At 42.3% G+C, this 24,299-nt stretch overlaps 1 protein-coding gene across 2 annotated transcripts in view; it reads right to left on the bottom strand.

Moving 5' to 3' along the window:
• DOCK1 (dedicator of cytokinesis 1) overlaps positions 1 to 24,299 on the bottom strand; it is a 263,338-nt gene that overhangs the window by 198,489 nt on the left and 40,550 nt on the right. The window contains exons 12-23 of one of the 2 annotated variants that reach the window (XM_050305334.1): positions 23,240 to 23,382; positions 20,870 to 20,995; positions 19,566 to 19,690; positions 19,158 to 19,256; positions 18,532 to 18,604; positions 17,177 to 17,280; positions 16,610 to 16,793; positions 11,697 to 11,794; positions 8,317 to 8,406; positions 7,743 to 7,843; positions 6,013 to 6,147; positions 2,872 to 2,980 (exon numbers count right to left, since the gene is read on the bottom strand). In XM_050305334.1, coding sequence (XP_050161291.1) covers positions 2,872 to 2,980; positions 6,013 to 6,147; positions 7,743 to 7,843; positions 8,317 to 8,406; positions 11,697 to 11,794; positions 16,610 to 16,793; positions 17,177 to 17,280; positions 18,532 to 18,604; positions 19,158 to 19,256; positions 19,566 to 19,690; positions 20,870 to 20,995; positions 23,240 to 23,382 — 1,387 coding nt within the window. The remainder of the gene's footprint in view (positions 1 to 2,871; positions 2,981 to 6,012; positions 6,148 to 7,742; positions 7,844 to 8,316; positions 8,407 to 11,696; positions 11,795 to 16,609; positions 16,794 to 17,176; positions 17,281 to 18,531; positions 18,605 to 19,157; positions 19,257 to 19,565; positions 19,691 to 20,869; positions 20,996 to 23,239; positions 23,383 to 24,299) is intronic. The other variant, XM_050305335.1, reaches the window with a different exon arrangement.

Here is a 24,299-nt window from a genome sequence, read left to right as displayed (position 1 = left end):
TTCTGTGTGGGTTCTTTGCAATTTCTTATCTCCCCAAACAGACTTATTTTGTATATAATATTTAGCTTCCTCAATATATATATTTATATAAAAAAAATCGGTGGGAAAAAAGCTTAAAACTGCTCCAGCTGGATCTGCTGATCTTCCTGCACAGCTCAGGCACTGGGAATTATCTGCTTATCTTCAGCAGCTTTCTATAAAACTTCAGCAGAGTATCCTAGAATTCCAGAATGGTTTGGGTTGGAAGGGACCTTAAAGATCATCCAGTTCCACCCCCTGCCATGGGCAGGGACACCTTCCACTAGCCCAGGTCGCTCCAAGGCCCGTCCAACCTGGCCTTGGACACTTCCAGGGATGCAGGGGCAGCCACAGCTTCTCTGGACAACCTGTGCCAGGGCCTCACCACCCTCCCAGCCAACAATTCCTTCCCAATATCCCATCTATCCCTGCCCTCTGGCAGTGGGAAGCCATTCCCCCTGTGTCCTGTCCCTCCATGCCTTGTCCCCAGTTCCTCTCCAGCTCTCCTGGAGCCCCTTTAGTGCCTGGAAGGGGCTCTCAGGTCTCGCTGGAGCCTTCTCTTCCCCAGGTGAACCCCCCAGCTCTCCCAGCCTGGCTCCAGAGCAGAGGGGTTCCAGCTCTTGGATCATCTCCACAGCCCTCAGACACATTCCCTGTTTTGCTCAGCCCAGCACTGGTCATGGAGATGCCATTTGCAGTCCCTGTGTCCATTCCCCTCCTTTCCAGGCTGCACCTCCACCCATCCTTTCAGAACATCCCAGGCCCTGTGCTCTGTCCATCTGCTGCCTCCACAACCCCCTGTAACAACAACCTTCAGAACAGATTAAAAATTCTTTTGCTCTCGCTGGAGCCCCCTCAGTCCTGGGAAGTCCATCTGAGCAGAGTCCTGAGGTACCCACTGCAGCCATGGCAGAGATGCTGAGTGAAGCCTCTAATGCCACATCCACCTCACGTGGCTACTGACACCTCCCAGCACTCCAGCAGCTTTGCCAGGCAGGATTCACAGAATCCACACTCGCTCTCTCTCAAAAACCCCCACCTTTATCCACCTTTTCAATAGTTTTGTTCTCTGTAACAGAACCACACGTTTCTCATTACTGCACAAACTGAAGTCCTTCAGTGGATACCTGAACATAATAAAAGCAATTTCACGAGCTGCAAAAAGCCAATACTAACAATGATGCGTTCTAAGAGCAAAGTAATTAGAGTCCAAAGGAGATGAAAGCAATGAATACTGAATGGAAGGTTGTCAAGGCTTCTGAAAGGCATCCTCAAGTGCACTTCAACTCCACACTGACTCCTCATCTGCCAGTGCTTCAGGAGATGTGCTCTACCCAAGTTTGCAGAGTCCTGAACATGAACCAGCACACTGCAGTGTGATGGCTCCAGCCTTTGCCAGGAAGTTTTTCTCCCTGCATTTCAGGTGAACACAACCAAATCCATTTTTTAGAGTATTTTTTTTCCCCCCAAGCTATAAATTGTTAAAAGAGGAAAAAAAAGCCCATGTTCATCTGCCTTCCCGAAGCAGGCCCTGCCAACAGGCTTCAGAATAATAAATATTACATCCCATTCTCACAATCTGAAAGCATCCTATTTGTAAAACCCCCGACGGCAAACTCTGAGCCGCTGCCTCCAACTTCCCCATTTCCATTCAGGGCAAACCGCTTTGTCAATGAAATGAAAATACAGCTTTCTGGGAACGTGTAATATCCCTGTTTTCGTTATCAGATGATACAGTCTCAGCCTCTCTGCCTAAAACATTCCAACTCAGCTGCTTTATCCCCACTCCCTCTCTTTGCTGTGTGCTCAGCAGGGCATTACAAGCCCCAGCCCTGCGTGTGCTCAGCTACAAAGGACTGGGGGCTTTGACTCAGGAGTTTTCCTGCTCTACTTCTCCCAGCTCCCTTCAGGAGGAACCTCTTGCACTGGCACAGCACTTTCCCACTGTCTCTCTCTCTCTCTCTCTCTCTGCAACCCCTGCATGCCTGAGCAGGAGGAATCAAACTATCCCCAAATTCTCCCCCAGTTCTTAGTCCCTTTCTGATCATCTTTCAACTGATCCAGCAGGGTTGGGTCAAGGGTTTCATCTTGTTATAAATTCTACTTGGAACCACGTGGAGAAGTTCAAGGTGTAGCTCATCAAACACACGTTTGTGACACTCCCTGTACTTTTCCCTGATGAAAAAGATCCACTAACTTTTGTACCCAGACTCCTCTAGATACAAAGATCTACCAGTCCCACAATTCAGCAATTCTGCTCTTCGGTATGAACATCCATTTGAGGTCAGAGAGCACATTCCCAATTCCATGAGCCAGTCAATGTTACTGAAAGTAGATGTTGGTTTAAAGGGACACAAGAAGAGGGATGAGGTTTGCAGTCTGACTCACTACTGATGATCCATTTAAAATATGTACCAGGGCTTAAGATACTAAACTGCAGTTCTGGAGCAGCCTCAGACATAAATAAGTGCATAAGAGGATCTATGTTCTCATCAGCATCTTAAAGGTAATGCTTTAAAAATAACTCATACAATCTTAACATTAAGAGTAAATCAAGTGTCATTTAACCCTTAACTAAGTTCTCTTTTAAAAAGAAAAGTATTTGCAGCAGTGAAAGGTTGGACTCGACAATCTTAGAAGTCTTTTCCAACCTAAATGGTTCTAGGATTCTATAAACTTACTTGGAAGTACTTTATATAGTCCCAAACCCTTCATTAGAAGGACCAAGAATAAACCATGTTTGAGGTAAAAACAGGTTTTGGACAAAAAACACAAGCATGTACTTCATGAACTGCCCAACTGTGGTTTGGGATGGAAAAGTAAAGCCAAGATGGAGCTGTGGGAAGTACAAACCTTCACTATGACAGTCTGATCAGAGTTGCTGCTCATCATCTCATTGATGGACTTGAAGAGCTGCAGCAGAGACTCCCTGAATGCTTCTTCTCCTTTGTTCTCATAAAGCCTGAAAAAGAATTAGGTTTCATAAGCACAACCCAACCACAGTGGAAACCCACTTTTAAAAAAACTCTGTCCAAGTGACAGATGACCATTTGTTGTGTCACATTTCCACAAGTTTCTTCACCGAATCAAAATTTTAAGTTTTCTTTCACAACAGAGCAACAGATTTTTATTTTAAAGCTTCCTATGGTAAAATGCCCCATCCAGTACTGTTGTTTCAGCCTTCAAGTGGTGGTGAATCCCTCAGCAGGGCCCCAGTTCCAGGAGCCCAGGCAGCAGTGGGAGAGTGGAAGCACTGAAGTTAAATTGTGTTCCACCATTAACTTCAGGCTCAGTTTCCCAAAGAGTCAGTGCAGCTGACACAGAGGAATGACTAATCCAGAGCTCAAGCTCACAAGGCAGGTCCCTGTGCCTTCAGGCAGGAATCTTCAGAGCTCATCTGCCCACAGAGACCCCCCTCTCCTTTCTGTCAGATGCTTTCAGGGAGATGAAAACTGCCCAGAGATGACTGAGCAACACCAGAGACACAAAATATACAGCCAGGCTGAAGACCTTGGTCCACTGGCTCGATACAGCACAGGAATGAGTGTTCCTGAAACTCTCTGAGCATTTTAAATGCAGATTTATCTCTGCTTCAGGTGTAGGGTGAGATAACTCTCAGTGGAAAGCAAGGAGGAGAAGACCACCAGCTCCATATCAATATTTTAGAACTTGTTCCCCTCCTGTGGCACTGTGTATGACTCACCTGTGTCAGGGTTACACAGACTTAACATGACCACAACAAAAAGGGATATGGAGTCCAGATTAAATCTAAGCAGGGGTGTTTACAAACATCAGACAGAATTTCAGTGCCAGGCTGGATGGACTTGGGGCAACCTGGGATAGTGGAAGGTGTCCTTGCCCATGGCAGGGGGTGAAACTGGATGGGCTTTAAGGCCCCTTCCAGCCCAAACCATTCCATGATTCTATGACTCCTTCTCCAGCTAAAACCTCCCACTCACCCAGTCAGCTTCAGTTGCTTCCAAGAGTTTAATCCAACAACAATGGATGGGTTTCCAAAGCCATCCCTGGTTCCATTGGCTCTCTCCCTGAATCCCCTCAATCCCTTTACATCCAGACCCATTAAAGCAGCTCCCAGCAAAAGTTCAATTCCCCTCTATTTTCCTCCATTTTATTCTGGAATTAAACCCAGCAGGAAGGCCCTGAGTGTGCTCTGCAGCTCCCAAAGAGCCCCACACTCAGGGTTTCTTCGGTACAACCACTGTACAATTTCCTCACGTTTCAAGATCACTGAATCTCAGAATGGTTTGGGTTGGAAGAGACCTCAAAGCCCATCCAGTGCCACCCCCTGCCATGGCAGGGACACCTTCCACTAGCCCAGGCTGCTCCAAGCCCTGTCCAACCTGGCCTTGGACACTTCCAGGGATGGGGCAGCCACAGCTTCTCTGGGCAACCTGTGCCAGGGCCTCAGATGTTAAAAAAGGCTATTTAACCAGGACACAAAGGAAATGAGTGCTACAGGGAAAAAAAGAAAAATACAAGACTAAATGGTGTTATTTTGCTGTGCAAACTCCTATTCCCCTTTTAGGTTAAAACTGGGGGTTTATGCAGGACAAATAACTTGTTAACTCCCAATTTCAATAATGGCTTTCACTGTCCCCCTGAACAGATTAGAGAGGTGAAACTAATACCAATACAAAGAGTAACTAAACTTGACAGTCCAATAAATCAAAGTGCTTCAGACAAAAATCTTTGCCTTTCAAAAAGGAAGTTGTAATAAAAACAAACAAGGTAGTCCCAAATGTGTTTCTGCTGTCAGTTAATAACAGGTATTTATTTAATATACTTGTAATGCACAAAAACTCTGAAGCTCTGAGAGTACCAGGATTACACCAAGTTGGCCCTTCTAGCACTGCCTCCAAAATTTTAAGACTGTTGTAAATACACCATAACCACTGGGACCATTACTGAGGAAATCAAATAAAGATATTTCTAAAGGTCACTTGTAATATTTTGCCTTTATAAACCTCGATATACTGAACAAATAGAGGTGCCCCCAGCCTTTAACTAGATGAACAAGGCTCCTATGTTTTTATCCAGAACTGAAACTTGCCTGCAATTCCACTGCTAAAATGCTCCATATATTCAGTCCACTGCCGTATTCCTCAGGTTAAAAATATGCAATATTTTTTAATAAAAGATTCAGCCTGCTCACTTTGATTCCTCAGCAGAACCCCAGTGATATCTCAGCCCACTGCCACGCTCCTGCATTGCAATCACTCCAAATCACACACCCCAGGCAGGACTTTAATCCTCCAGCAGAACAAATCATGGTGTCGTTCAGCATTCAGTAATTTTGCTGATTAATCCCTTGGCATTGAGAGCTGAATCTTCCCAACACTAAAGAGCTGTGAATTAGTGCTTCACACAAGGAAATCCCACGGCCAGTTCCAGAGGGTCATATTGTCTGTAAATCTAATCTGCAGCAAGAGGTAATTATTTTTTTTTTTTTCCTTTTTTTTTCTGTTTTAAAGTGATTTGTGGGACCTGCAACAGTGTAAGTGACATTCAGTATTTTATGAATCTCACAGCAGGACTCCTCTAGAAATAAATTACAATCTCTAAATTAGAGGAAGGTTGGTGGAGATGGTAACTCAAGAGCTCTACATAAATCCCCTGTAATAAGGTTGTTACCATGGCTAACAAGTAGTAAAAGGACTCAATCTAAGAGAGGCTGAATATATCATCAGCTTGGTTTATAACTCCTTTAACATTTGTGTAGAAAACACAATACAGTAACAGAACTTTTCCTCAAATAATGACAAGCTTTATTCATTCAGAGACATAAACTATCGTGATTTTACCAGTCCACTGCTGCTTAAAACACCTGTTTGTGTTCAGGGGGAAAAACCTCCTGAAATCAATGACCACAACTTCAGGTATTTCTGAGCAACTTTAACTGTGGCATTTATAACATTTGGCCACTTCCTGAGCAATACTGGGATTACAGGAGGTTTGAGCATTTGCTGTACTTACTGATTGAACAATATCCTGGACCGGACTATGAACTTGAAGATGTATTCCAAGGCTTTCATGGCTTTGAAGAGCTGATCAGTGATGCCACTCTTCTCAGCATTGTCCACATATGTTCTTAAAACCTTGGTCAGTTTGCTGTTTAAATACAAAAACCACATTCCAGTTACAAGTATGTTCACAGGGAAGAGTTTGGGTTTTTAAAGGTTTAAAGAAAAAATTATGTGCCCACAAAGTTACAGAATTAATTATGCAATTAATAAACTCATCACGGTTTTGTTTCTGCTGCAACCTATTCTTGGAAAAAAAAAAAAAAAAAGTAAAATCAGAGCATGACACCATTCAACATACAAGAAATACAACATCTGACTTATTTTCTGCTGGATATTTAGGGATATTCAGATTTAGGCTGTTATACAGATGTACCTACTAATAATAAATATATAGTGTTTAGGAATATATTTTATATATAATAATAGCCAAAAGAATATTTATAAACATATAAAAGCAATGATCAAAATAATAACAATAATTAAATGAAGTACAAACATATTGTTAGCATTAACACACAAAATATGGGTTTCTTCGTTCAACAAGGTTTCCCCTTCACAAGTTTTTCCATGGATTTTGGGCTGGAATTGGTGAAATTTATGTCTCAAAAACGTATATAACCAGTTGGAAATTCTCTTCTTCCCCATTTTGAAGCCTATCAAACTTGAAAGTGAAACAATTTTCAAAATAATCCCATTTCAGCCACCTCCCTTCCAATGAATATAAATCAGGATTTTAATGGAGCTACCAGCAATTCCATTTTAAATCATCCCAGCTCCCCACTGCATGATCCAACATCCACGGGAAAAGTAAACAAGTACAACATTATGCTCCCCTAACAGAAAACAAGAGAGCAGACACAAATCTGGATATCTGGGGATTTGCTGGAATAGGAGGAAACTGCCCAAGAACTTCAAGTATTCACTTGGATATTGTCAGTGCAGCCTCTCTCAGTGCAGCAAAATTGGGCAGGACTTGAAGATTGGACTTGATCTTGGAGTTCTTTCCAAACTGTGAAGGGCCAGAGGTTGGACTGGATGATCCCTGTGGGTCCCTTTCAACTCACGATATTCCGTGATTCCACGATCCTCTAATTCTCCACAATTTTAAATCACTATTTTCAAACATTTTCTGGTCACGTAATAGAGACTTTGACAGCAAAGTGCACCCCAGGTTTCCTGGTTTGGATTTGCTTTCCCCCCCACCCACACTAACAGTCCAAAGCAGCAGCAAAGATCCCAACTGTCAAAAAAATGCTTAAGACAGCAAAAATAATGGACCTTCACTTTTTCGTTCTCCACTGCTTCCTTCCCAAGCTGGCAGCAATGTGGATAATCCAGGACAGAAAGTCAATTTAATGCACCAAACAACCTCTATTTGAAGCATCTTAAATGGACATGATTTCCTTCTCAAGTACGAGCGAGAATTGCTTATATTTTCCTCACAAAGCCATTCCTGAAATTGTCAAATCATCCCCTCCATCATTACAACACAATCAAGACTTCAGCCCTGCAGATGCAGTTTTAGCAACGTTATTTCAACAAACACCTCCAATCTTCTTCAAGAACCTCCCCACCCTCCCAAGCTCTATGGGCACGTTCCTGACTAACCCACACAACTAAATGACATCATCTGGAGAAATTATCCAAGCCACCTTAGGAAAACTGGATTTTCCAACTTACATGTAGGCCAACGTAGCACTGAAATGCTTCTTAATGTAGGTTTCCAAGACAGGATTAAAGTGTTGAAATTTTCTGTCAGCAATCAGTCCAATGATAAATACCTGACAGTACAGCATAATTATTGTGTTATTCTAAGAAAAAAAATCAGCCTGCATTTTGTCCAGTCTTTTTCTTTTCAGAGGAGACACATTACAAGCATTAAAAACACAGCCTTTGGCTCCTGATTATCCTCCCAATATATAAATATTCTTCTTCCCTGGGAAAACTCCTTGCTCCTAACCAAGTTTTCTGTTCTAAGCACAGACTTTCTGTTCCTGTCCTAAATTCTGCTGTTCATCCACTAAAACAACTGGATTTGACTGCTTATTTTCTGGGGGATGACATGATGTACTCCAACCCCCCCTTGGATAAATTAGTTCAATTGAACCTTCAAATATAATATTTGAAGTAAGTAATAACTAACAGTTAAGATCTTTTTAATTAGTAAACTTTATTTCATCATTTACGCTGTGTTTGTTGCATTTATTCACCATTTCAGTACCTACATTTCAATCCATCCCCAATGCAAACTCACCAAAGCATCAAACACTAAAGTGTCAAAGGTGTCACTCTCTGAGTTCTCCATCATGATGTTAAAAAGTGCATCCAATGTATCTTGAAGAAACTACAAAAAAAACCCCCAGAGTTCATCAGATTTTGAAAGACAAATTCAATTCAGCTTTTGCAAAAGTTTCTACAGCTATATTTGCTTCCATTTGTACTTTTTACAAAGATTAAAAGTTAGCTCAAAAAAAAAAAAATAAGAGAGTTTCACTTTTTTTTCCAGCAAATTATTTTTTAGTGCAGTTGATTATCTATACATACATCATCACTCAAAGAGAAACAAAAAAGTCAGAAATCACACTTGGCACAGCTGAACAAGGAGTTTAATCCATTACACTGAATCAACCATTTCCAAACTCCAGATTCAGCACAGAGTCACCAGGGTCATGCATTGCTGAAAATTTTCATGTTTCAGAGCACAAACCAGACAAGCAACTGAGTGTCAGTCATGCCAGTAAATCCAGTCACCCTCAGCAGCTCGGGAGCTCAGCACAGGCAGGCTCACAGCACACCCCTTCTCAGGGCTGCCCCCACTCCGAGCCACAATTCCCAGTGGGATCACACATGCAGGCCTGGGAAGCAGAGCACACAACCCCAAACCTACAGAGGAAGGTCTTCACCACCCCCTGGGCTGGGCACCCTCATCTGCGCAACACGAAAGGAAAAGCAGATTAGTGTCGGGAGAAAAGCTGCTTTACACCTGTGGAATTCCAGGGTTTCTTCCCAGTGACAGCCAGGAATCCACACACAGCCCAGAGATACTCATCACAGGGTTCTGTGTCTGAGCAGTCTGTTCCTCCAGCTGACACAAAAAGGCTCCTCTGAAGCACAGTAAGGATGGGTCAGAGCCTCAGGTTGGGTCAGTTTTGGCTGAGAAAGGAGGATTGTTCTGGCTCCAGCGAATCACAGGATAACAGAATGGTCTGGGATGAAAAGCACCTTCAAGATCACTTGTTCTACTTGTTCTACTATCCCTGCCATGGGTAGGGACACCTTCCACCATCCCAGGTTGCTCCAAGCCCTGTCCAATCCAGCTTTGGACACTTCCAGGGATGGAGCAGCCACAGCTTTTCTGGGCAACCTTCCCCTCACAGGGAAGTAAAATGAAGCAAAAATAGTTTCTGCCTTGTAGACAAGACAAGGTGCAGTTGGGGAAGAATATCTCAAGCAGCAGAAGCAAATTGATTCCTGAGATTGCAGCTACAAAGAGAGATTATATCCTGTGGGAGAGACGGAAAAATCAGCCTCTCAGTTGCCTCCTTTAAAAATGTGTATCTATGCAATGGGTCTTCTGGATCAAACATGATTCACCTGATCTACTAAATCTGCAATTAAATGTCAGGATTTAACCCCAATATAGCAGCTGAATGCCCAACCCAAAACAAGTGAATACAGAGCCACAGTTCATGCTACCAATATCTGAGGATGAAAAACCAGAAAAACCAAAATTCTGGCGGCTCATTTTAGACCTCAGTCCTGGGGGAGATCCGGGTCATAATTTCACTACAGGATTTGGGGGCAAAAAAACCCCATTTGCTTTCTCACAGTCCCTTTTGCTCCATTAAAGAAGATGTGCAATTAAAGCACATTAAAGGTTGGACCCAGTGATCTTAAGAGGTCTTTTCCAACCGAAATGATTCTGCAATTCTGAAGGACTCTGTGATTTCACCAGCTGGCAGGAAGGACAGAGTATTAAAAAAAAGTTTTGAGCCTCGACAGGAGAAGTTCCCCTTCGGTTTGAAGAGAAGTTGTACTCTCAGGTCCCCCACACCGAGCCCCCCGGAATCCAAAGGACGGTTGCAAGGCCTTGTCACGACTGATCAAGTCTCCATTTCACATTTAGGTATCAAATACTGGCTTTCATTTGGCAGAGTTCAAGTTTTAAATCAAGTTCCCAAGGACTTGATGTAACAGCAAGAAGGGCACAGAGTAAGATGCCTGTGCTGTGTGAAGTGGCAGGACAACATTTCTCAGGTAGCATGAATAATTTCTAGACTATTGGTTTACATTCTCATATTCTAAAGACTCTCTGCACAAATGGAGCTGAAACCTCTGGGAAAGGGAGATAACATTGACTGTGTCCACAGTGTATGGAAGCTGTAAATCACAGAGTGAGTATCTTGGTTGATCTCTACTTAGCAATAAATGAACACCAGTAGGCAAAGGCCTTTTACTGGGAGTTTTAAGAAATACCCTAACAGAAAATATGAATATGTTTTATCACGTCAATACTTTAATATACATAGACTGTACCACGTATTTAAAAACCTGAAGGACAAAAAAAAGCTGGAGGAATAGAAAGGAACAGTTACAAACTACATATTGCAACAGGGCAGGCTACACAAAGATCCTGGGACAGGTGGATAATGTAAAGAGTGGTCTTCTCAAAAAAAAAAAAAAAGAAAAAAAGGCATAAAAATGGTGATGGGAATATCAGAATATCATCCCATGAGTCCTGAGTGTGTGCCAGCTGGAGATCTCCCTGCTACCACTTTCACTTAAACCTCCTTTGTGCTGCATCCTGATGAAATCACCAACCCCAAGCCCACAAGAACCTGCCACACACCCTCAGGTGTCACATCTGGAGAAGAAGGAAAATCACAGATGAGAGAGCCACGACAGTGCTTGGCAGGAGCCAGTATCAGCGTCAATGTGTTCCTGTCAAATGATCCACACCAGGAAGAACCTTCCTGAACACCACACGGGTGTGAGACCCCACTTTCACACCCTCAGCAAAGGAGAACATCAGCATTCCCAGCTGGTTTAAGTTACTCCAAGCTGAGGCATTATGTTCCTCTGAACCAAATAAAAATCCACTGATGTAAGGAAACAACGCTCCAGGCCCTTAAGGGTCATCTGTCCCCAATACATCTTTTGACACCCTTTTAGACTTGATTTATTACAACACATTCAATAAAGTCCCAGCCTACCCTTTTCCACAGCTTTCTGTAGGTCTCTACAATCACTCAGTGGCCTTGGTAAATGTAAATAACTTGGCTCAGCTAAATATTTCCAGGAGGAGTACTTAAAAAAAACCCAAAAAATAACAGCAACACACAGTAGGATTGCACTGCACATCCATATATTAAAAATGCATTTAATATCACCATGGAAGAATCAATATATGAAAAGTGATGAAAGTGCTAAACAAAACAAGCCAAATTTTCAGAAATGTGCATTTTATCTGTGTTTTATCAGTCCTCAACATCTAAAATGTTCTGTGAGGGCTGGGAGAAGGGCATCAGCCTCCCAAAGGCTGAGATACCTGGTTACAGGGGATTCGGGAAAATTAGGATACCAAGTTTGTTTTTAAAGAAACCAAATTTCTTTGTAAAGAAATGAATTTGTTACCTTAACCACTTCCCCACCATCGACTTTCATCAGCTGCTTCAAGTTCTGCTGCAGCAGGTTGGTGTTAGATCTCCACTTCAGCAGTCCCAGGAGATCAACTAGGAACAAGAAAACCAATCACATCATGCAGGATATTTACCTTCCCTCACTCTCCACAACCACATTCAGGACAAAACAGTCTCGCCTCCTTAGCTCAGCCTTTTCCACTGGACAACAACATATTTGTGGTGTGCTCTGACACTGCAGAAAACTTGTACAATCCTTCTACCATGACAGAACTCTGAAAGGCTTTCAGAAAAGCAGCCAGCTTTTGAAATATCAGCATGAAAATCTAGGCCAAGGAAGTCTGCTCCCTGGGTTTTAATTTGTTGAACACAACAGTTGTGTATTTAGAAAAAGATGCCAAAATGAAATTAGTCAGCCACCAACACAGGCATATCTACAGGGCAGTGACTCTCCCAGCTTTAATGTTTCCAGCTTCTTTGCTCTCCCTGAATAAACTGAAAAGAAAATAAGGCACAGTGCAAGGCAAAGAGCTGCAAACTAAATGAATTCAGTGGAAAGCTGTGTGATGAATAATTGCTGGGTTGCTCTCAAGTGATGGACACCGAGGGTACAGATCAGATCATGCAAATGGGCTTATCCCCAGAGTTTACATTATTAAGATCCTGTCACTTCAACATTCCCTGAGAAATAAGGGAATACAGAAGGCAAGCTCTCCCTATTAGTCATTTTAAAGTTTCCTGCAGGGGAAGATCCAGAGGAACTCACAGTTGGGGTTCCCCTGCAAAGCAGCAGCACACTGGTAAATATTAACACCCACACTGGAGCCCCAGTGAGGCAAATCCACCCCAGCATCTGCTGAGGGGCTCAACTGACCACACAACCCAAACCCCCACCTTCCTCCTGCCTCAGCCAGACCAGCCCCAGGGAAAAAATCCTCCTCCCTGCCCCACCAAAGGTCAGCTTTTGGCACAAAACAAACCAGCAGCAAGTCAGGCTCAGGAGAAGCCTTCAATACAAGATAGAACTCCATCATCTTTGAGGTCTTTTCCAAACTAAGTAATTTTATTATTTTATTTTGGAGACTGCCTGTCTTCAGTTCAGCCCCTGGATCACTACTGCATATTAACCACCTCCCAAAATGGTTCATATTATGTGAATTCTGCCCAAAGTAACTTAAAACAGGCAGTTTCTCTCAACCAATACCCCCTCACTTCTTTTATTCAGACTTCCAAAGCAACCAGCACAGTGTTTACCAAGGCATGAATCTGCAGAGTATTTTCTGGAAATTATCTGCAGAGATCCAAAGCAGCTGCTATATTTTCCCAAAATCTTTCATTCTAAGCAATAAATAAAATGACTTCCAGTGGAAAGGACTGCAGTTCTCCTTGGACAGACTGCTCTCCGAGCAGCACTCAAACCAAGCCTTCTCATCATCTCTTTGGAAATAGAAATAGTGTTTTACTACATTAAAGCTTTGAACAACTCCAAGTCCCTCCCTTTTTTTTTTTAAATATATCCTACAAGGCTATAGCCTGAACTCAAAGTCTTAGAAACTCAACATTAACAGAAAGATTCCTTCTGGAAGGAAAGCAAAGATGCCTCCATGAGTTATCCAGATTGTTTCATGAGTATATTTATATCAGCTTTCCACCACTCAATTTGGCTCCAGCCTGACTTCTAACAAGGCATCAGCTTGACAGAAGAAATGATGTGAACAAAAGCCAGCCCACAGACAATCTCCAAACAGCATCGTGGATTGCCCCAAGAAAACAAATCCACGTGTACTCTCAGCGTGATGACAGAGTAAATGCTAAATGAATATACAGATGTGAACAGAAAATGTCAGGGCAGCCCAACTTCCAGGAAGAGGAAAAAAAAGGCACAGTGTACAGAAAAAATGGGCATTCACTCTATTAGTGCAAGCACTAACCCCAGCAAAGCATCAGTCAGTCAGTTAATACCACTCTTTTTGTAGGTCCCTGTAAAATAATACAGTGAGAGAATACAGTAAATAAGAACACTGCAGTCAGCCCAGGTCAGTTGGAATGTGAGATTAGAAAACATCAGGAACAAGACAGAGCAAGGTTGCCCAGAGAAGCTGTGGCTGCCCCATCCCTGGAAGTGTCCAAGGCCAGGCTGGACAGGGCTTGGAGCAACCTGGGCTAGTGGAAGATGTCCCTGCCCATGGCAGGGAGTGGAAATGAATGGGCTTTGAAGTCCCTTCCAACTCAAATCAGTCTGGGATTCTGTGATTTCCAACTGCAAAGGGTTTAAACAAACATCCAGAATGCCAAGTACCCAGGAACAACTTTGCTTTATTAATGTGATTTATGATTATATTGACTGCATATGAAGATTGTCCTTTGCATGGTATTTGGAAGCAAACAGCCCAAGCTCCTGGTTATACACTTTCCTTGACCTGTATCCATGCAAAGGTTTCCCTACAGATGCACCCAAACTTTTCTCAAAGCCCAGACACTGCAGTCAGACAACATTTCCACTCAAATTATATTTCCACCTGTTCTTTGAAATTGTCTTTCTTCTTTAACATTTGATTTTCCGTTTTATGACTTTTATTTTAATTCTATACTTACAACTTCGCTTTTTATGCCACTACAGCACCTGAATTTGTCACACTGTCTGTTGTTTTGGGGTTGTTTTTTAATTATCAACTGTGCTGACTGACTTAGCCAAATTCCTCTCAGCTGTTTTCCAAAAGCCTGGTCTCCCTGGTTCCTCAAAGTCCTGACTCCAGTTAAGTAACAGCCAGTGTTATCTGGAGGTTTGAGTCCTTCAGGCAGAAAAGAAAACACAGAAATCCTCTGAATAAACCTTAGAGGTGCCCTGGATCCTTCAGCACAGCAAATCCACGGGGAGAGCACCAGCTTCTGGTAAACAGAACGTTTTTCCAGAGATTTCAGTCCTATTCCCAACACCTTGTTAGTGAAAGGACATCCATCCTGTTAGTCCTGGAAGAGGCACCAGCAGGATTTACTTCCACAGGCACTGGGGTTTTGGGCTTCTCCCCTTTGTCTTACATCACTACTCTTCCTAAAAATTCAGTGTAAAATCCAGGAAAAGGCCAGGGAATGTGCTGCTCTAATATATTCTGCCTCAAATCACTGACAACTGCTCAGGTTAATTAAGCAGATATTTCATATATTGCTCTCTCTCTCAAAAAAAAAAAAAAGCTGAATTCTCACCAGTTTCTTATTTTGGAGACTAACAAAAAGCAACATTAATAACTTTAAAGATTATAGAGAAGTGAGCTCAGATACAAAGAGGTACTTTGCACCAGCAAATACCATACAGAAAAAGCAAAGTGATCTACTCACATACTTTCAGAATTACTAAAAATAAGTCTTAAAGCCAATTCTAAGATACTTGCAGGGGGGAAGAAAGAACTATTACAGATGAGCAAAGGAGAAAAATGTGGTTTGGCTGACCATATTGGTAAATGAGGATAATCATGTATTTTTACTGACTTATTTTTAAGAAAATTAAAGGAGGAGTATTAAACAACAATTTTACAAAACTTAAAATAGGCTTCAGAAATCGCTCTGTGAAGAGCACTGCAAACTTTGAGATGAGAACTGATACTCGAGGGAGGAATTTAATGATGATTTTTTTTGTTGGCTTCTTTTCTAAACTGCTCAAGGACGTGTGGTGATCTTGTTTAACAATGTCACAACACTTTGAAGAAAAACACAAGACTTTGGCAACTTGGAGGAAAAGTTTCACAGACAACACAATTAACAGCACCATTAAACAAAAGATCAGACCTTCAAAGCAAACCACATGTAAATTAAGGCTGAAAACAATGCTCAGTCTTCATTTTAACAACAGTGCTGTGAAGGCTACATCAATATATTGATCACCATGAAATACTTCTAATTACTAACGAGCACCAGGGAAGACTGAGGGGAAAAACAGCACTGATATCACAAAGAGCAGCTCGATCCCACGTGCTGGTTCCTGTGTTCCACAATGCCCAAAGGATTTCAGAGCAAAGATCCCAAGCTCCTCTCGTGCAGGAGCTCAACTCCCAGCTGATCCATCAGCTCTCCTGAGTCACGACAGAACGATCCTGTTTCCCTGGAATGACTCACTCCCGGCTCAATGACCCACCCACACTCCCAGTCTGCTGCTGGAGCAGCCACGAGAACAAGGGATCACTCCATGGCAACCGAGCACAAAAATCACACAGAGGGCACAGTCTGGAAATGTGAAATATTTGCTTTGGTGGCTGCCATCAGCTCTGAGTTCCACAGCCTTTGGATGCACTGAGCCAGCTGACAAATACAACAGGAAAATCAGAGAGAAGGCAAGTTTCATTTAAAAGAAGCAAAATACGCCAACTCCACTGCCAGCAGTCTGTGTTCATGTGTGAACCTAAGAGTGACCTGATGCAATGTATTCTCATTTTCACATCCCTTCTGAGTAAGAGAAAACATCAGAGCTTTCTTCAGGTGTAAGATCTGGGTATTGCACCTTGGAAATAACATAAACCAGCTTATTTGGGAGCAGAGCTGTGATATTAGTCCCTCTTGAAAGCAGACTCATCCTCTCCCTTAGTGCTATCACTCCTAGCCAAGGAAAAGTGAAATGCCACAGAGCCTGTTTTCAGTGTATTTCAGGATAGAAATGTATGGCAAACAGAATCCCTGTTCCCATTTAACTCGGGATTCTTCTGCTTGCTCAGAGACTTTTACTGTTTTGAAGCAAAACAAAGGCTGGATAAGACACAAACTCAGGAGATGCTTTTGCTGCACCCAGCCAGTGCAATTCAAGACAATCACCCACCATCCACTCACAGAAGAAGGGGGATGGAGAAGGCAGGAAAGTCAGCACACAGAACCCAGCCCCTGCCATGAGGGGCAGAAGCTCCAGCAGTTCTACCAACTCACCATTCTGGGTAAGTTTTGTTGAACAAACTAGAGTAGAAATCTGAAAAGAGTCTTTGCTGATAGTGCAGCTCCCAAGGTTCTGCATGCTCTTCCCTGTTGCTGAGTGTCCCTTTTCCTCCAGTTCTATTTTAGTGGAAGGCAGACTCAGATATGTCGAGGCATCCTCCAGCTTCTTGGCTTCTGCCTACAGTGATGTTTTAAACACAGCAGGAGAAAATATCCAGTAAAAATCTTAGCATTTACAGGGGATTTTCTTGGGTTTGGAGCTGTTCAGTGGGTCTTGAACAACAGAAATTGAGCACCAAGGTAAGAGACAAGTTGTGATTATTTAAAAGGGCTACAGAAGTAACTGTTCCCAACCCACACAGAACTCAGTAACAAGCGCCTTTGAAATTAAAACATACCCAGAAAAAACATACTCAGGTTTTAACCCTCAATCTGCCACACACAGACTGCACAGTCCTTGCTGTTTAGTTGTTTGATCTACAGAACAGTCTGGAGCACATTTTTCTGGGGACTTCTGGAACAGAAATCAGTCAGTGGAGCTATGGAAAGTCAAAATTCTACCTTGTAAACTATAAGGTCATGTTCTCCATCTCTCAGAGTTGTCCCATCATATCTCATGAGCTTCACAAATGCCAGGGCAAATATTTTCTCAGATTTATCTTTGGCTGTTACAAAAAGGAAAAAAGACAAATCACCACATAATTATTTGATGCTTCTACAGACAGTACACCTGAACCTCAAAGGCATGGGTGATCACAGCAAAGATTCTCCTTTGACAAAGTGTACAAGGAATTAAGAGAGTCCTCTAAACAAAAGACAGAAGCAAAAAAAAAAAAAAAAAGCAAAATAAACACATAAGTTGACCACACCAACAGTAACCAGATGCTTCCTATTTCTATATTATCTGTTCTTTCCAAAAGCTTTATTAAGGCAACTTTTTAAAAACAAAAGTGCAATATGACACATTTAGAAAGTTCAGAGTTTTTAGAAGAATGGCAGTGCTTGGAAGCAAGAACGAGGATTTACAGACCAGGGCACAGAGCCCTGACAACAGACATTTGAAGGAGGAACATGAGATGCAAAAACAGAAACTGGATCCATCATTCAGGCTGAAGTGCCTGAGCTTCTGAGAGCTGACCCACTCTACAGCAACATGAACTCGAAAATGCATTGTTTGCTCTCATTGTTCAAAATCAATTGTCAAAAGTTAAATAAAAACAAAGCAATGGGACAAGTAGAGATCACAAAGTTAAGAAGTAAAACCTGAAGGAAACTGCAATCAACCTGAGACAGCCCAAGGAGCCTGTGATAAAGCCCTGCAGCCCTAAGAAACAATCTCTATCATTTAGGCTGTGGCCAACCTAAATATTTGAGTCATAAAAACATTTCTGACTCGACTGATTTGTAGCACACAATCATAATTTTGACACTTATGACACTGGCTTTGGCACATTGTTCTCCTTAGGAACTATCATCCTCTGAATTAAGGAAACATTTTATTAATCAAACTTCTTAATCCCAAAGTCTTTAATTTCTGATGCTAAGCCAACTGTGAACTCTTTCACATTCCCACTGTTAAATATTTTTACTTCTCCCTACCCACTTACTCTCTAAGATATACAACACCATAACCCCTTTGAGTTACTAATGGTAAGATGTATTCCATTAGTAATAAACTCCATTTATTCCTTTTCATCTGATTTGGAGAAAAGAATGGGCAGGAAAGGAGAAACTTGCTGTGAGTAGGTAAGAGTGAGGAAGGCATAAAGCAAAAAAAAAGCATAAAACAAGCAGGCCAGAAACTTAATCCTGCACTAAAATTGCAACAGCCAGTTCCAGCTTGGGAATGTTATGCCTGTTTCAGGAGATTCTGGCACCAGTGGTAAGAGCCATAAGGAAGGGGCTGAGTTACTCACAGTCCTGTGACGATCGATGGCGGAAGGTGAACCTCAGATGGCTGCGGTTCACGTCCTCGATGGGGATCGCGACCTTCACGCGTTGGGAGAGAGGATGGAGGAAGGAAACAGTCAGTACAGGACCCAGAATCTCACCTAGACTTCTTCTAGCAAGACACCTGGCACTTCCAAACAGATTAATGTTTAAAAACCCCAGCAGAACATCTGGGTTTCTGACACTTTCTGTCCACCTTAAGCTCAAGGCAATGTTGTGGGGAGCAGCTCCGAGTCCCTTCCCAGCACACAGAGCCCGAAGCACAGTCAGCCAGATCCCAAAACAGTGATGAGTTCAACACTATGGCAGTTGTGTTTTAACCTTAATATCCTGCTTCTCTAGGCCAGCTGCATGGAAATAGAGCAAACCACTCCTAAACAGCAAACCATCCCCCACAGCATTGACCAAAGGATGAAATCAAGTTCAACATGCAACAAAAGTCAAAGCCTTCCTTAGCTGAACTATTCCTTGTCCTGCTAAACCCAACTACCAGCACCAAATTTCCCCAGGTTTGTTTCTCAAGGCTTCTCACTGAAATACATATTTAATGCATATTAACACCCAGAGGAAGTTATTTGAAGAGTTTATATACCTTTACAGTCTCAAACCAGCGAGGCTGCTTTACTTGGTAATAGATCACTGACTTGTACTCCGAGATGGCTTCATCACCAGCACCAGGAAAAATAACACTCTTCAAAAGACAAACAAAAGAGAAAAGTGTTTGTATGTCTCCAACTCCTCTTTTTCATTCAAATAAACAAAAAATAAATCAGTGAAGTAGGTCAAAATAAGACAGAATGGCTCTTGCTCAGAGCTGCTCATGAAATTAGTATCAAAGGACATCACTGATATGGCAAGATGTATTTAATTATGACAAAGGAGCAAGTGTGGTTGAAAATAAAAATTGGGACTTCAGCTGACAAGTACAGAAAAAGATGTAGAAAAGGCTTAAACAGATATGTATCAAAATCAAACCCCCAGACATTAAATACTTTAATACCTCTAATCTCTTGCCATCTTCATCATAAACAGACACTGTAACCTCCACGTTCTTTGCCGTGGTTTTACTGCCTTTGTCAAAATCCCCCTGAACCAAGGTGACATAGATGTCATTCCGAACATCACCTGAAAGGCAGAGCACAGCACAAAGTCACTGACAATCTTCACAGTAAACCCAGTGACTGGTGAAACCAACGACACACAGAAGCAACGATCCATCGCACTCACACGTGGCAAAACATTTAAAACATCACAGCTGCACTTGGTTTTGGTTTTACACAGTTTTCATTATTCACTTGAAACAACGAGTTTCCACACAGCTGTAAATTTAGCCCATGCACAGGTGTTTTGCAATTTAAAAATATTTGCCAGCCTACAGAGCTCTGTTTAACTTGTTGTATTGGGAAGTGGTTTGATGCTGTACTGGTTTGGGGGTTGCAGGGGAGGGTTGTTTTTAGCTTCATGCTCTTCAGCTACACCCCAATTCAACTGAAACTTTGAAAATGGACTGGGGAAACAAGGGGCTTCCAATAATTTCTCGAGGCAGATGGCTTATGTGCCAACATATGACCAAAACAAGGTGCTGAGGCACTTTCACCACACGGGACAGAGAACAAAACATCTGACAAACACATCTGTCAGCAACCACAGGGAGACCTGCAACTGGGATGGGCTTTGGAAACATCTCATGGATCTTCTAGAGCCCATTCTTATGAGAAGGAGGGTGCAGGAGTTCTGCTCTTGCTTGTGGATAGGTTTTATTTTGAGAAGCACCACGTTCCATTTTGTGGTTTGTGGGGTTTTTTTGGTAAACACCTGAATTAAACATCCTCTGAATGCTCATATTAAATAAAGATGATACAGTTTTCTTTCAAATATATTCTCTGAATCTGGTACAAACCTTAAGAGACCGGTATCTCTCTAAATCAAGCCTGTTCCTCTGAAACTGTTTCTGGTTTGGATTCATCACAAGAGATAAGTTTTACATGTGCCCTTGCTGTGGGGATGATAAAAAGTACAGGCACTTTGTATAGGGTTTTTTCACTGGAAAAAGAAGGAGAATTTCCACAGCCACTGGGATTTCATGTCTTTCTGGAGGGGGTGGTACATTCATTTATTGATGCAGCACAGATATTACTAAATATTTCACATATTTATGAGACAAAATCTTTTGATGACCCACTTTTTCTTATGTGCAACACACATCAAATTTTTTTTTTTTCATTTCCCCCCCAAAACTTTCCATACATACAGACACTTAAAGCAGGTTAAAATACAACAAAGCATTCATTCACACTGACTTACCAGGCATAATAATCTCAGGAAAGCCCATTTTCCGAGCCACAGCTGTTGACCTGTCCACTAAGTGTGGAAACTCCTTCCTAATCTGATGGATATCTCCTGGAAGAAGTTTCAAAGTCACCCACAAACCTGTTGTGTAAAAAAAAAAAAAACCCACCCACAATTATTAAACTGGTGGGATTTATTCCTAAAGATTTCTTTTTACAAATTGAAAATCATTAAAATAACTAAGATACATTAAGATAACATTTAGGACACCAAGTATTTTAAAAATCTCAAAAAACTCCCATCACTTCAAGCAAAAATATGAGCAAAGAACTCAAGGGCATGTCTGATTATGCTCCAGTGTTTCTAATGAAACTGAACTGGAAAAAAGAAAAGGGGGAACAATGATTTGCATGGAAAAATAAAATATTATAACCAAGGAATAACCAGCAAATCCCTACCCCAAACTGATTCATCACCACCACCCCATAAGTTGTTTTTTTTCTCCTCTGAGCACAGAGAAATCTACAGCATCAGCTTTACACAGATGATATTTTTCTCTTCAGAAGCAAAAGAAGCCACTAAAAAGCTGCTGCTTTGCCAACTAACATCAGGCACACTTTACAGTAAAAAAAAAAAGATGCCAAAGTGAAAAAAACCCATAAAAATAAAAAAAACCCCAACCTCAAAAAAGTCTTTCACTTGGTAAAGTGACTGGCAATCAAGTTTAAGCAGGAAATAATCACAGCAGCAATTTGCAGAGGAAAATCCTCAAATTAAAATCTAGGAAAAACACCCCAAAAATATTCATCTATGAAAGAAATTGTGGGTTATCCCGTTCCACAATTAACTGCACATTCATTTTGTACACAGTTGGCAGCTTGCTGTCTCTTCTGTGGTATCTCTGTAAAAGGCTCTGTGCTGACTTGTTGCCAGAGATGGTTCTGACAGCAGCTATTTCACTGAACAGCAACTGTACCTGCACTGACTGCCTAAGGAACAACTCAATCTTTCCCTCTTTTCTTGGGCTTTTTTTATTTTTTTTAGGGAAGGAATCTGAAATGAATCCAAAAAGCTGAAATGTTTCCTCCTCTCTGATACACACAGGCTGGATGTGAAACCAAGGGAAGGAAAAGCAGATCTAGATTTTCTTCTTTAGCTCAAGGATAATTTAAAAATAAGCTTTATGTAGATTTTTATCTGCTATTAATTAGTAAAAAAAAAAAAAATCAGGAAAAAGTATATAATCTTCCTCAAGTCTCTTGTGCAGATGTGCCTTAAGTGATACAGTAAAACACACAGTGTTTGGGAAAAACTCTGCATTAGTTTGCATAACTCTGTATTAATCCAGAATTCCAGGAAAATATTGAAGCCAGTAATAACTGGACAGATCACGAAGTTCTGTATACACACAAAAATAAACCAGCCCAGACTTCAGAAGCTGAGCTTCATGTCAGCTGTGTACACTGAATTCTGAGCAGCCCCTAAGAGAAGGTACCACAGAAGGTTTCAGAGGGCTCAGGCTCCATCCTCACCACCTGCAAGCTCAGGAACAGTGCCCTGCTCGGCCTGGGAGGGAGCCAAATGGTGCAAGTGCAGCTGCAGAGAGGAAAAATAGGGCAATGGAAGAGAAGGAAGAGAAAAAAATCCCTTCCTTCGACATGAGGAGGCCAAAATCCACAGCTCAAGGGCACAACAGCCGACTTCTGAGTCATAATTTCCAGTATGGAATCAGAGATTTGCTGGGGTTGGAAGGGACCTCTGCAGATCATTCAGTCCAAACCACTGACAAGGCAGGATCATCTGCAGCAGGTGACACAGGAGCACATCCAGGTGGGTTTGGAATGTTCCCAGAGAGGAAGACTCCACAGCCTCCCTGGGCAGCTGTTCCAGTGCTTTGCCACCCCCAATGGAAGAAGTTGTTCCTCGTGTTAAGGTGGGACTTCTTGTGTCTTTGTTTATGGCCATTGCTCCTCATCCTCTGACACCTCTTGAAGGTATTTCTATGGACTGACGAGATTGCCTCTCAGACTTCTCTTTTCCAGACTAAGCAAGCCTGGCTCCCACAGTCTCTCCTCATAAGAGAGATGCTCCAGACCCCTCATCATCTCTGTGGCCTCCCCTGAACCCTCTCCAGTAGCTCCAGAAATATAAAGACATCCAAGAGATAAATAATGATACAACTTGTAGAGTCCACACGGGGCAGAGGGAAAAGATGTGGGGCAGGGGGGGATATCAGGAAGGTGGGAAGAGAGGAACAAGCCATGCCAACACCTTTTCTGTTACAAAAGTGCAGCAAACAAGTAAAATTCAAATCATCATTGCGCTGCAAATCAGGAGCCGAGCACTTTTAGGGCACAGCGGTGTAGATAAAAGAAAGGCACCTACCCTGACCCTTGTGGTTGACTTCTTTAGCAGCAATCACTTTGTTTATAACAGTCTGAAGGAAATCATTCTCCCCCGCCACCCTGGGTGAAAAACGGGATGATATGTTCAGCTGCTTGTGTCGAATGGCGTCATCCAACGCTAGCCTGGAGGATGCACATGACGACCAACACCAGGAAACAAAGGGGCACAGAGAACCAGGAGTCACAGTGACAAGGGAACACAGAAGATCGTATCGTAGTCGTGACAGAGAGTGTTTATTAGTCAACGCAAGACAGAGGACAGGAAAGGTGACAAGAAAGACAGAGGAAGATCATTAATCAGAAGAACGCTGGTCTACCAGAGAGTACAGCACACCTGCCATGTTACTGCTCCCCTCGGGGACATGCACAGACCCACTGCCCCCCTCTGGGAGCAGAGGAAGGCCTCCCCCCTCAGAACCCCCAGTTGAGCAGTGAAAACCCACACAGGCAGTTCTCCCTTTAATATAAATACATTTACACAGCAGGCTGGCCCTGCAACACCTCCAGGGTCACCTCTGTCATCCCACGGGTAAAGCAGCAGTGCAGGGTGTCTGAAGGAAAAGCTGCCACAAATCTCACAGGAAAAAGGAGGAGAAAAGCAGATAACCCAAACATTCTGTTAAACTCGGGGGAATAAAGGGAAAGATGGGAACTGTAAATAAACAGCAGCGTGAAGTGGCATTGAGGTAATCTCGCCAAGTGCTTTTGACAGCTATTGTGTCGGTGGCCAGTGAATGAATACAAACAAACAAAGATATGAAAACAGAATCGTGTGTGGTACAACAGAAACAAAGCATGGAATGAGGAGAAAAATGTGGCTCATGTGAACAGCAGAAGTTTAAGTTGGAAATAACGACACCAGCGCTCAGAGTGCGATTCCATGTTACTTGTGTTCTTTGGAACATACTTTTTCAGAAGGATGTTTTAATTTATTACAGGGGGAAAGGAACCAAAAAAAAAAAATCACATTGTACATCTTTTCCAAAAATCTGATTTGTCTACACAGGAAAAACATAAATCAGTGTTAATGGAGCAGAAAA

The sequence above is a fragment of the Myiozetetes cayanensis genome, unplaced genomic scaffold (assembly GCF_022539395.1).
Source record: "Myiozetetes cayanensis isolate MyiCay16 unplaced genomic scaffold, myiCay2020 scf10, whole genome shotgun sequence".
NCBI lineage: Eukaryota > Metazoa > Chordata > Aves > Passeriformes > Tyrannidae > Myiozetetes > Myiozetetes cayanensis.
This window is presented reverse-complemented; position numbering and strand designations above follow the sequence as displayed.